The sequence below is a fragment of the Centroberyx gerrardi genome, chromosome 23 (assembly GCF_048128805.1).
Source record: "Centroberyx gerrardi isolate f3 chromosome 23, fCenGer3.hap1.cur.20231027, whole genome shotgun sequence".
In the NCBI taxonomy this organism is placed as follows: Eukaryota; Metazoa; Chordata; class Actinopteri; order Beryciformes; family Berycidae; genus Centroberyx; species Centroberyx gerrardi.
In genome coordinates this window covers 7,743,260-7,755,849 of record NC_136019.1, presented here as the reverse complement: position 1 = coordinate 7,755,849, position 12,590 = coordinate 7,743,260, and the positions used below count along the sequence as shown (strand labels likewise).

Sequence of the window (12,590 nt, the reverse complement as noted above, 5' to 3'; positions counted from 1 at the left end):
CACCACCCCTCCTCATCCAAATGTTTGTCACACAAATAGATTTTGAAAATGTTCAAATTATGAAAATATTTATTAATTAATTTCATACAATTAATTATTCATTCGGACAGTGTAGTTTTAAAATTTTAAGATTTTGAGTCGAGTCTGAAGTCAGTTTGTACGTGCGACTTGAGTGCAAGTCAAAAACTTGACTTCCCATCCCTGGTGTAGTCAAAGTGTGGTGACACAGAGTAGCTGCAGGCAGAATTGAACTTGTACAGTATGTGAATACTCTATAGCTGTGTTTGTCTTCATATAGTGACTTTACTTGTAAAATGTTTTCCTTCTAAACCAACAGCAGTTAGACCAAAGGCCAAACTGAGTGCTTACCCAACAACCATACCAGTAGGAGGCAGAGTGACGCTGACCTGCTCTGTGGAGGGCTCTTCTGGCTGGAAATACTACTGGTACAGACAAACCACAGACTCTGGACTACTGATCGTGGAAGATGGTGTACCCAACCTAAACAGAGATATCAGTGTCTCAGACGGAGGACTCTACTGGTGCAGAGGAGGGAGAGGACACCCGATTTTCTTCACACAGGACAGTGATGCAAAAACCATAAACAAAATTGGTGAGTTTGTTTTGGAATAAAACAACATGCATTCATGATTTATTTATACAGTTTAAAGTTACAGGGACAGTGCACATTAATAAACATTTCTGTAAATGTGCCAGCTTAGCCATCTTGGCTAATTTTCAACTGCAGTACCTGGGCAGGTGTAATGACAGCTACAAAAGACACATAAAATACATTAAATCAGGAACAGCAATACTGTACATATAGCAGAGCACACTTCATAAGAACACATAAAATACTTTAAAACAAGGACAACAATACATAAAACAAAGCACGCTTCAGATTATTTGAATAAGTTACAGTGTATGGCCACACACTTGATTGTCTTTTAACCATGATTTTAAATTAATTTTAAATGAACGATATGTGTCACAGTCTCTGATAAGTGTTGGCAGACTGTTCCATGTGTGAGCTGCTCTCACTGAAAAAGCTGACTGTCCGAAGGCAGTCCTCCTCATAGGTATTATACAATCCCCTCTTGCCACAGACCTAGTATGTCTATCATTAGTTGTTTTCTGCTTTATAAAAGCACTAAGAGGGGGAGGAGCCAAGCCATGCAGAATCTTATAGACAAGACAAGCGTCTGTAAATTTGATAAGATTGTCCCAGCTCAGTAAATTATGATTTCTTAGGCAGTAACAATGGTGATGGGTGTTTGGCTTCCTGTCAAGCACCTTAAGAGCCTGGTGGTATACTGACTGTACAGGTTTGAGTGTTGTACAGGAGGCTGGTGCCCAGCTAGTCAAACAGTATGACAAATATGACATGATCATGGCATTGAAATATAGTGTTGCTGCCTTAGTAGTTAGACAGTTTCTGATATGGCGGAAATTTGACAAGTTGAACTTTACTACCTTTGTTACCATCTTAATTTGTTTTTTAAATGTAAGATTAGAATCAATTGTTACACCAAGATAGTTGAAATCAGATACCACTGTCAGCTTTTCCCCTGCAACATAAACGTATGGTGTGAGATTATCTGTTGACCTCTTAGTGAAGAACATACAAACTGTTTTCTTTATGTTTAAGTGAAGACAGGAGTTATTAAGCCACTGTGTGACATAGGCCATCACTGCCGTGAGCTTACATGCAGCTTGCTGTTTGGTCGCTGCATGTACATAAATGACAGTATCATCTGCGTACATTTGAATCTCAGACTCATTGCATACAGTGGGAAGATCATTTATGTAAAGGCTAAACAACAGGGGCCCCAGAATTGATCCCTGAGGTACACCGATATCACAACTAAGGGCTGATGGCAGCTCCCCATTTATCTTAACCCTCTGTGCTCTGCCTTCCAGATAGGATTGCATCCATTTAATAGCATTCGGGGAGAAGTTGAACATTGAAAGCTTTGCAAGTAGGACATCATGATCCACAGTGTCAAAGGCTTTCTTTAGATCTAAGAATATGGCCCCAACAACTCCCCCCTTATCTAGTTTAGATTTCATATTCTCCAGGAGAAAGCAGTTAGCAGTTTCCGTTGAATGGTTAGATCTAAAACCAAACTGCATGGGATGCAGTCTGAAAGGGCTTTTGTTAAGGTGGCTAGTAAGTTGTTCTGCTACATATCTTTCAATTACCTTTGACACGATAGGTACTATGCTAATTGGCCTGTAATTGCATACCTCTGAAGGACCACCTGTTTTGTAAATAGGTGTTATTATGGCTGTCTTCCATGCTCTTGGGAAGACCCCTTCATTAATGGATCTATTGATAACATTTGTTATTGGACCAGACAAACACTCATTAAACATTTTCAGGAACATTGTGTCCAGTCCATACACATCTTTGGCTTTGGAATTCTTTAGGGAGTTTATAATCATTCTTACTTTTGTTTCAGAAATTTCCCTAATCTCAAACACAGGTTGATTGTAATTTACAGGCATCATACTTAGTAGATTGGTGGAAGAGCTCTGTATTAGTGTCCGTACTGATTCCACAAAATATGAATTAAAAGTTGCTGCTATTTGAGCTTCATCCTGTGTAATACTGCCATTCACACAGATTTCAAGGCGCTTTTCATTACCAGTATGATGTTTCCCTGTCAACCTCTTTAAGTTTTCCCAAATCAATTTGGAATTTGCCTTTGCTTGGTCAATGATATTAATAAAAATTTTTGCTTTTGCTTTCCTAATTTCTTTTGTTACCTTATTTCGTAGTCCCACAAACTTTAATCTATCAGTAACTAATTTTGATTTTAGAGCTGCTTTCAGTGCCGCATCACGTTCTCTCATCCATTTATGTATGTCACCACTTAACCATGGAAGAGCGTTTTTTTGTCTGCGGTCAGGTTTAGTTTTCCTTAAAAAAGTATTCATTATACATTGGATTGTGGACAAAAAGACCTGGCAGTCAGAGTCAACATCAGAATAAGACAGAATATTATTCCATTTAATCCCTTTAATTGCATTTTCAAAGTTATTTTGTTCTCCCTTAGGTATTCTGAGCTGACTGGGCTTTCTTACATCACAAGGACTAAGGCGCTTTTTGGACAATTTCCTAACTACAAGGGTTAAGTTATGATCAGATAGCCCAGTGATCATATTAAATGTTTTGACAATTCTCTCTGGTTTATTACTGAATATCAAATCTATCTGTGTTTTTGACAACTGTGTTATTCTTGTTGGTCCCTTAATTAGCTGTGTCAGGTCAAAGATATTTGTAATTCGTTTAAGAGCACTTCTATTGCATTTATCTTCCCAATTTATGTTAAAATCCCCCATTAAAATTACCTCTTTGTCGAAATTACATTCTTTTATTATACTGCTTAATTGGTCAAAAAAAGTAGTTTTGGAAGAGGGTGGTCTATACAAACTAACAAGGGTGAAAGACATTTGTGGAGATAATGTAATATTAAGTCCAATACATTCAAGTCCATTATCACATCGCCACTGGATTTGACGGCAACTGATATTATCTCTGACATAAAACATTATCCCCCCTCCTCTTCCTTCAGGTCTGTCCCTCCTGTAGATATTGTAGCCCGGGACGCTTAGTGCTGCACTTGGAGAGTTTTTATGTAGCCAGGTCTCTGATAGACACAGGTAATCCAAATTCGAGTCTGCGATAAGATGTTGAATTTGTTCACTTTTCCCAGTGACACTGCGAATGTTTATGTGCCCTCCAAGTAATCCCTTGGGTTTTGCTCGCGGATCCCACAGTATTCGTGCCTGATTGACAGTTTGGAAGAAGTTCCACCTCTTGCGCTTAATGATTGCAGGGTTTAAGAGTTTATGCTTCCTTTTGATTAGCTGTTGTGTCGTCGCCTTATGTTGATTGGCTGCTGCTGGTAGTTGCCTGGTAACGGTATTTACAGGGTCCAGTTCAATATCGGAAGACACTGAAATCAAAGTGGATACTTTTCTATGGCTCATGTCAATTCCTGGACAAGAACAGGGAGATGCAGATAACATCGGGCCTTGGCACTCACCCAACTCGCCGACCACCTGCACGTCGCCGGCTGTCTCCACCGTGGTGAGTTCAGTTTGTTTATTAGGCCCGGGATTGGGCTGGACATCCCCAGAGAGTAGAAGAGTTGTTGTCAACAGGTAGCTGAGCAATTTCCGAAATGCGTGGTATCCGTTGTTGTTTCGACTCTTGGATGAATCGTTACGTTGCGGTACAAAGTACGCTTGACCGTTGTTTAAGACATCACGATATGCTCCATACTGTCCGCTCCGAAAAAACGGCAAGCAGACGTGCTTTGTAGGGAAGTTGGCTTTTCCCGACGTCGACATTGTGACATCCCAGCATGGTCGCACTGACATGATCATTAATACCGCTACATAGCTGGTGACATGCCAGAAATAAGGCGCAGAATTGCGTATCCACTCATTGCGAGATTTTCTTTGCTGAGGTCTGCGTGATTGCAAAATGACATTAGACTTTGGAGGAGCAGCACCTGCCTCACTGCACCCTCCTTGGTCGGCCATCTTCCAATTTTGTTCTATTGTTCTATTTGTTCTATTGATTTTATATTTCTATTTGTATCGTAATTGGGGATTTTTGGTGTGAACAGTTAGCAACAGGGCTGTTGTGACCCTGCAACCCAACTGGCCTCAGCTATACAGTGGAGAGACCATCACTCTCAGATGTGAGATCCAGGGAGGAGGAGACACTGACTGGGAGTATGAATGGACAATGAACAGCTCAAACAAACCTCTGAAACAAGCTGCATATAAGATTGTCAGAGCTTCTGAGTCTGACAGTGGAGACTACTCATGTAAGGGCAGACAGAGAAGTGACCTATATTCTTCAACAGATTGGAGTAATACCATCAGATTGACAGTATCATGTAAGTCAGATCGTCTTTCATTCATAATAAATATGTCACTATGTCACATGTTTTTATGTTTTCATCTATCTACACATCCCAACAAGGCAATAGTAAACATGTCGTCCCCCACGAATAATGCAGTCCCCTCAGGGCCAATCAGTAACAAATATGTCACCTTGTGGTTTCTTCTTGTGTGGGAAAGAAATAACTGAAGAGGAGCCGTCATTCAGTGGACTGCAGCTTTTGAAATGCATTTATTTATTTATTTAATCATGTAATTGTAGTCTTGAAAATATCAGAAAACAGAAGTGGGATTCATCATTACCCCACGTTTTGTCAATTCGACTCATTGAGGGGGATAATAATTGAATCTTTTTTCACTTTAATCTTAACAGCACGTAGACCTAAGGCCAAACTGAGTGCTGACACAACAGCCATACCAGTAGGGGGCAGTGTGACGCTGACCTGCTCTGTGCAGGAATATTCTGGCTGGAAGTACTACTGGTACAGAAAGGAGAAAGACTCTGAACCCCTGACCACAGAAGATGATGATCCCAACTCAAATAAAATCAGTGTCTCACAGGAAGGACTCTACTGGTGCAGAGGAGTGAGAGGAGACTCGGTTTACTACACACAGTACAGTGACTCAATACGCATTGATAAAAATGGTGAGTTTGGCAATGTGTTTTGGAATGAAAAAATGTGTGTTCATGTTTATTATTTAAGATTAATGCTAGAAATTGTGAAGTTTGATGTTGATTTTACAGTCATTTTTGTATCCTAATTGGAGATTTTTGGTATGAACAGTTGCAAACAGGGCTGTTGTGACCCTGCAACCCAACTGGCCTCAGATATACAGTGGAGAGACCATCACTCTCAGATGTGAGATCCAGGGAGGAGGAGACACTGACTGGGAGTATGAATGGAGAACAACCAGCTCATACAAACCTCCAAAACAAAATGAATACAGGATTAGCAGTGCTTATACAACCCACAGTGGAGACTACTCATGTAAGGGCAGACAGAGAAGTGGACAGCAGTCTTCAACAGAGTGGAGCAGTGCCTTCAAATTGACAGTATCATGTAAGTCAGATCATTTTTCATTCATACTGAACATGTCAAGGATTCATTAAAAGGTTAATATATAGTATATACCTTCATATTATATTATACTGTATATTTGGAGGCAGCACTTAGAAACACTTACTAAATATGTTGTTGGAAGAGCGTCCAAGCATTGCATGTAATACACTGACAAGACTAGCTAAGTTATTCAGCATGTCATATTTTAATTCTGAGAAAAATACTTTCCAACAGATAAACCCACGCCTGTCCTCACCGTCTCTCCTGTATGGCTGAGTCCTGGAGCCTCAGTAACTCTGAGCTGTGAGGTTGAAGGTTCATCTGCAGGATGGAGGTTCTACTGGTACAAGGCTGTTCCCAAACTATCAGACAACTCCTACACCTATGAGCTGCTGCCTGGTAGCAACGATGGGACTGCAGAGGGTTCCTACATCCTTCATGGACCGACACACACAGGAGGATATATGTGTACAGCTGGGAGAGGAGACCCAGTGTTTTACAGTCGTGACAGTGAACCTAAGTTTATCTGGTCTGGAGGTGAGTGTGTTTCATTCATTCATTCATTTATGGACGAGCTATCGGCCCATATAGCCGAGTTAGTTAGCCTCCTCCTCCACTCACTCACTCACTGATTCTTTATCATTTCCCTCTTTCTCTCAATGGGCCTCATGCAAGGACATTCGTATTCTTCTCTTAAATTTCTCTTACTTTTTTCGTGAGGTGGTGTGGTGATACTACAGAAGACAAAAATACCATGATAAGGTCACTATAAACTCACTAGTGAGTACCACAGACACTCTAAGTCCATATCGGAGTATTATAGGAATATTATAGGACTATAGTGATTTGTCGTTAGGGCACCGTCACAGAAATAAAAAAAAAAAAGAAATGGCTTGACATGAAATTAGATGCAAAAAGCAAGGCGATCCATGCCTGCAACAGGAGGGGGCCAAGAGGAATTCTCCGTTACACAGACAGATGAAAGAATAGGCCTATACGTGCCATAATTGGCAATATAGCAGTGTCAGGTGTTCAGCAATTGTTGCCCTGGACAGCGACTTGCACCTCAACCTGGTAAGACCTAAAGCCATTTCTCTTTTTAAAGTTTAGATTCACTTGCACCCACATTAACATTATCAACTGGAGTAAAATAGCCTAGAAATCAGATTTATCTCCCTCTATGATATATTTACCCCCAATACAATCTAACCTTGCCTTTGTCTCATCTGAATGTTTGTCAAATAACCTGGCAATTATTAGTGTTTTTTGTTTTGTCTTTGTATTGAGCGCACTTATAGGCTACTATGTAACCTGCATGGATACTTATGAGATTCTATGCGGCTCTGGTAAAATAAATTACGCACTACCTTCTTTTGAAAAAGCCAACAGTGCTCCCTTGCTATTTTTCCTATGACTATAACCACTGTACTGGTTAATCTCAACATGATTATACATTACTTTACAGTGTCATTGATATATTCAAACTCAACATTTCTTCAAAGTGACAGAGATACAATCCATTAGTCAACAACAAAGTTTTTTTTTGCTTTGGAGAACAGCAGGTTGATTGTACGTGACTCATACGACAGGTCTGGACCACGGGTAAATTTTGTTCGTACCTAAGAGAAAATTCTAAATACGAGAAAATTGGTGAATGCGGCAAATTCTCTTAAATCGCTTGTGCGAGTGATTTAAGAACAAATCTGTTCGTACGAGTGGTTCTTGCATGAGGCCCAATATCTCTCTCTTTCTTATGATATTGCTTTACTTCAGAATTAGAGGACCATAGTTAAACCTCTTCAACTCTACCAGCTCCACCGGTGGGACCGTCATTACAAATACATGTTGCGGGAATAAGCTTTGTTCAAACCTACAGAATTTTATTTTAAATTTTGTCATGCTGAATTACAGGGCAATGTGTATATAAATGATGCACAGGATACTTATGTTAGGTTACTTTAGGTAGGGTACTTTCATTCTTTGTAATCCGATAAAATGTAAAAAAAAAACTTCTTTACTGTTTGAAAAGCCAGCGATAGGAATAAATCCACAAAATTGAAATGATTTAATTGTTTTCTTTCCTGGTGTGAAATCAAGGCGAAGACACGCCACCAGGGTTAACACATTTTTAGAGGAAACAAATTTTGCCGTAACCCCCAATACTTCAGCCTCTGCAGGCTAGATGCCGTTTCAAGGTAGACAGTTTATCAAGATGTCGGGGAGGGAACTGAGGGGAGGAAGGCAGGACTAATAATACACTTCGCTGCCTCAAGGCAAAATGTTGCATATTTTTAGCTTTAAATATCTCATAATATCTCTGCTCTCAGTTTGACCTCTGATTGTGTGTCTTTCAGATCGTCGCTCATCAGCTTCTGTCACAGTGAGTCCCAACAGAACGCAGCACTTCTCCTCTGAGTCTGTCTCACTGAGCTGTGAGGGAAACTCTACTGAGTGGAGAGTGAAGAGGTTTACTGAGGAAGGATATCTGGAACATTGTACATCTTACTGGGGGTCAATGACTGGATCCAAATGCAACATCATCGACATACGGTCTAGTGCAGTGTACTGGTGTGAGTCTGGATCAGGAGAGTTCAGCAACGCAGTCAACATCACTGTACAGTGTGCGTTTCAATTAAACATTTTTTTTTTTTACATTCAGTTAAGTCATTCAACATTTCATTACATTTTCCTGGCAAACTCCTAACATGTGGACATGTTTCCAAAGTGTTACATGCCTGTGTATTCATTAAAAAATCTATCACTCTTTCAGCAAGGGTCTTAAGGTAGCTTATAACTTAAATGATGTTCCATACTGAATTTTATTTTCTAGCCAGTGATCTTTTGTAACAGTAGGTGTCCAACTTGAACTGTGGATTGGATTTGGATCGAAACTCTTCATATTTAATTTTCTGTTTCACAGATGGAAGTCTTATCCTGCTGAGTCCTGTCCATCCTGTGACTGAGGGAGATTCTGTGACTCTTGGCTGCAAATCCAGGACAGAACCATTACGTTATAATGTGGATTTCTATCGAAATGACAAACTCATCCAAAACGAAACCACAGGGGAGATGACTATCCATGCTGTGTCTAAGTCAGACGAAGGCTTCTACAAGTGTAAATACTCTGAATACTCTCTCAACCGTGGAACAGAATCACCACAGAGTTGGATGGCAGTAAAATGTGAGTCGAATTAAAACAGCTTCTTCAGAGTTTTTTTTTTCATCAACTTTACAATCAGAGATGGAAAGAGTAGTGAAGTTTTTTACTCAGGTGAAAGTACTGTTACTTCAAGCCAATCACCTAGGTTGGAGTAAGAGAACTTGTCTTATAAATTAAAGTAGTAAATATGTATCTCACTAAAAAAAAATGCAGGTAAATGACTGATTACTGAATTTACTCAGAGTAGCCTAGTAAAAGTACAGATTTTTAGTAGTGAAAAATAAACATCATTAAATCTACATAAATAAAGTCACTAGGGTAATTTTAATCACTTAATATTCCTGCTTTCAATGTTAGTCAGATGTGGACGTGACAAAGAGCTTTTAAGAGTTTAATCAAAACAATTTTTGTTGCGATTTCACTTTAAAATAAGTCAGTGTTCATATACTAGTGACATCACAGGTGAACTGTTTTAATAATACCTCTCTAGTTGCAGTGTCCAGGCCTGCAAGCTCTTCATTTCCTGTGTGGTTGATCATTGGACTGGTTACTGTCATTTTACTGATCATACTCCTGCTGCTGCTGTGTTGCTACAGAAAGTCCAAAGGTGAGATTTTTTTCTCGCATATATTAGAGGGATTACACTCTGATTATTCAAAATCACTGAGCAATTCTCCCTTATGTCATGACACTGAATAGCTGAGGGACAATTTGTAAAGCAAGACTATATAACAACAAATGTGTTTTTCACAGATCCATGTTGTGGCAGGTAAGTACAGCACCAATTCTCTCATCTTAACCATAACAGTGGTAAATTCCATGTTATTTACTACATTTACTACATTTATTAGACCCATCCAGTCTCAGAGCACCAACCAGGGCTCCACTACAGACCAGAGAGAAGATCAAGAGAACGGACGGACTCCTCTCCATGGTCAGCCCTCAAACCAATCATGATTGCTCTTCAAGACTAATCATAAACCCTAACACTAACATTTATAACAATCACTTTCTAGTCAATGGAGACTGTTTCAAATAACAACCCATAAGATTGGAACTTTTTGATGATCTATTTTTAAATCAAACAGTCAACCTGTTAGGTTGATGGTCAGAGAATTTGTTTATATAACCATCTGTTCTATGGCACAACATCGTACCTCGCAGATTGTAACTAAACATAATCAAACACCGTTTCACACTGTTGAACCAAACCAAGCCAGTACTTTCAAATGTTGGCTCTACAGTATGAAAATACTATTGATGCCATTTCTTACACCTGACGAACCAACATTTGGTATTAACATCTACAAAACAATCAACAGCTCTAAAACAAATCTAAATGGTATAGCTTTGCTTTGCATCTATCTCTAAAACAATATGCCACACTCACATATAATTTGAGATGAGCTGTACTGACTGGAAACAGAATATTAAAAGTAACTTGCTCAGTGCTACAGACAGATTTGAACAAGATGTATGTTAGAACAGATGGTGAAGTTGGTAACATGGAATGAAAGTGATGAATTTGACCTTTATTTTTACTGACTTGTAGGTGATGCTTATGTCTATGAATCTATCAAAGGCTCTGAAGACACTGAAAATGGTACAGTATATACTTTATGATTAGCAAAGATCAGTTGGAAATGCTAGAATCACTGAAATTAACATGAGTAACTGATTGATTGAGATTCCAATAAGTAGAAAAATCTACATTTCAGGCGGACCTGCAGATGAATCCAATGACATCACCTATTCTTCGATTGAACTCAAAAACGTTCACAAGAAAGGTGAGTACACAAATTATAAACATGAAATGATACAGAATAGCCAGCAATGCCGAAATATATCTAAAAGAAAGTAGGTGTTTTTAAAAATACATTTATATGATCATCCTCAACAGTGAAGCATGTTGATCCAGCGGAGAGCTCGGTCTATTCTGATGTGAAGATAGGATCAACCACAGGTAAAATCATTTATTCATCATCCTCACTAACCTTTCAGCCACAAGCTCATTTACACAAACTTTTCACTGAAACTGGATCACAGCATCATTACTAATTATACCAGATGTAATCCTGGGTCAGGATGCAGTTCAAATCACCTCAGTCACTTTGGCTGTTTGCTTTGGGTCGTTAATGCCCAGATAATTCTAATGAGACAATTAAAATACTTCCAAGATGTCAGAAAAGTTTCAGCCAATCGCTAGAGTATAAATAAAGAGTTTTTATGTTTGTTTATATACGTTTGTATCCATATTATATCCATGACTGTCATGTCCATTCAAATCAAGGGCCATGTGCCCTCTCCAGTATTTCCATACCCTGCCATCTGACGTGTAATAAAACATAAGTTTTTGTTGCTTTTCTTGTAGTCTAGCCATGATGTTTCAGATTGTGTAGTAGATCATACCCCTCCTCACTTTCTCAGATTCTTACACAAACAAGCTTACAGATAGCTGTGTTTCAAAACGCAATCTATCGCCAACAATAGCTGTGTAAATGGTTATGTTCTCTACTGCATTGTGAACTTGTTTCTGTAACTGCCCCCTCAAAAATTATGGGTGCACTATGTCCCTGCATATGACACCTACTAGTTGCTGTGTGTAAACACATTAGCTCTGGTGTCAACACAAATTCAGATATCACAAGCAACTGATCTCATGTATGTGTAATGAAGAACTGGGAAATTGAGTTGTTTTCACTTGGCTTGTTTCTTCTCTGGCTCTAGTTGCCAGTAAATAGGTTTTCTTCAACACACCAGGGCAAAACACACACATGAGATGTTTTTCTTTTTAATGTATTGTTTATTTGATCAACAAACTGAACAGTGTTTCATTTGATTTTCCCTTCAAGCATTTTATTTTCGGAAGCCATTGTATCACCTCAGAGTAAAAAGTTTCAAATATCTTTATTTACTCTATCCATCCATTTGCTAACATGGTTTCTGCTATGCTTCCAAAAGGCCACATGAAGTCCTAAAACCAGACAAACATTCACTTACGCAAAACATCAGTTTTAACTATTAAAGTCAAATGCAGTTTATCATGTCTGCTTTACAAATGATTCCTGAAATGTGTCTTCTGTTCTAGAAGAATCAAATGTGACCTATGCCCAGGTTTACCACCAAAATAAAGGTAAAGCCAAGGATAACAAAGGTAAGTAAAGCCTATATCCACCTGCAGTCAGTAGTGTTAGCGTGCAACATATTGTTCTTGGACAGTTTCATGTGATTTCTGTGTATGTCCTCCCTCCACACATATGAACCTGCCATGTTTGTGAAATGGTAGCTGTGTTTTATTCATTTCAATGCCAACTGTTGTGGTAACCAGGGAGCTAGTTAGTGATCATTCATGTCTTCTTCTGCGTTTTATTTTTATGTATATATACTATTTTGGAGAAAACTATTCAGACAGTATACATGCATTGGTAACTGTTGTAGGTATGAGTACT

The 12,590-nt window shown here is 39.0% G+C and overlaps 1 protein-coding gene across 1 annotated transcript in view; it reads left to right on the top strand.

The window, feature by feature from the left end:
- LOC139926346 (Fc receptor-like protein 5) overlaps positions 1-12,590 on the top strand; it is a 32,334-nt gene extending 19,744 nt beyond the window's left edge. Inside the window, exons 12-21 of the mRNA XM_078281726.1 lie at positions 6,216-6,518; positions 8,336-8,602; positions 8,902-9,162; positions 9,632-9,748; positions 9,895-9,910; positions 9,993-10,075; positions 10,694-10,744; positions 10,860-10,928; positions 11,042-11,104; positions 12,230-12,590. Of these exons, the coding sequence (XP_078137852.1) occupies positions 6,216-6,518; positions 8,336-8,602; positions 8,902-9,162; positions 9,632-9,748; positions 9,895-9,910; positions 9,993-10,075; positions 10,694-10,744; positions 10,860-10,928; positions 11,042-11,104; positions 12,230-12,303 (1,304 nt within the window). The 3' untranslated portion in view covers positions 12,304-12,590. The remainder of the gene's footprint in view (positions 1-6,215; positions 6,519-8,335; positions 8,603-8,901; positions 9,163-9,631; positions 9,749-9,894; positions 9,911-9,992; positions 10,076-10,693; positions 10,745-10,859; positions 10,929-11,041; positions 11,105-12,229) is intronic.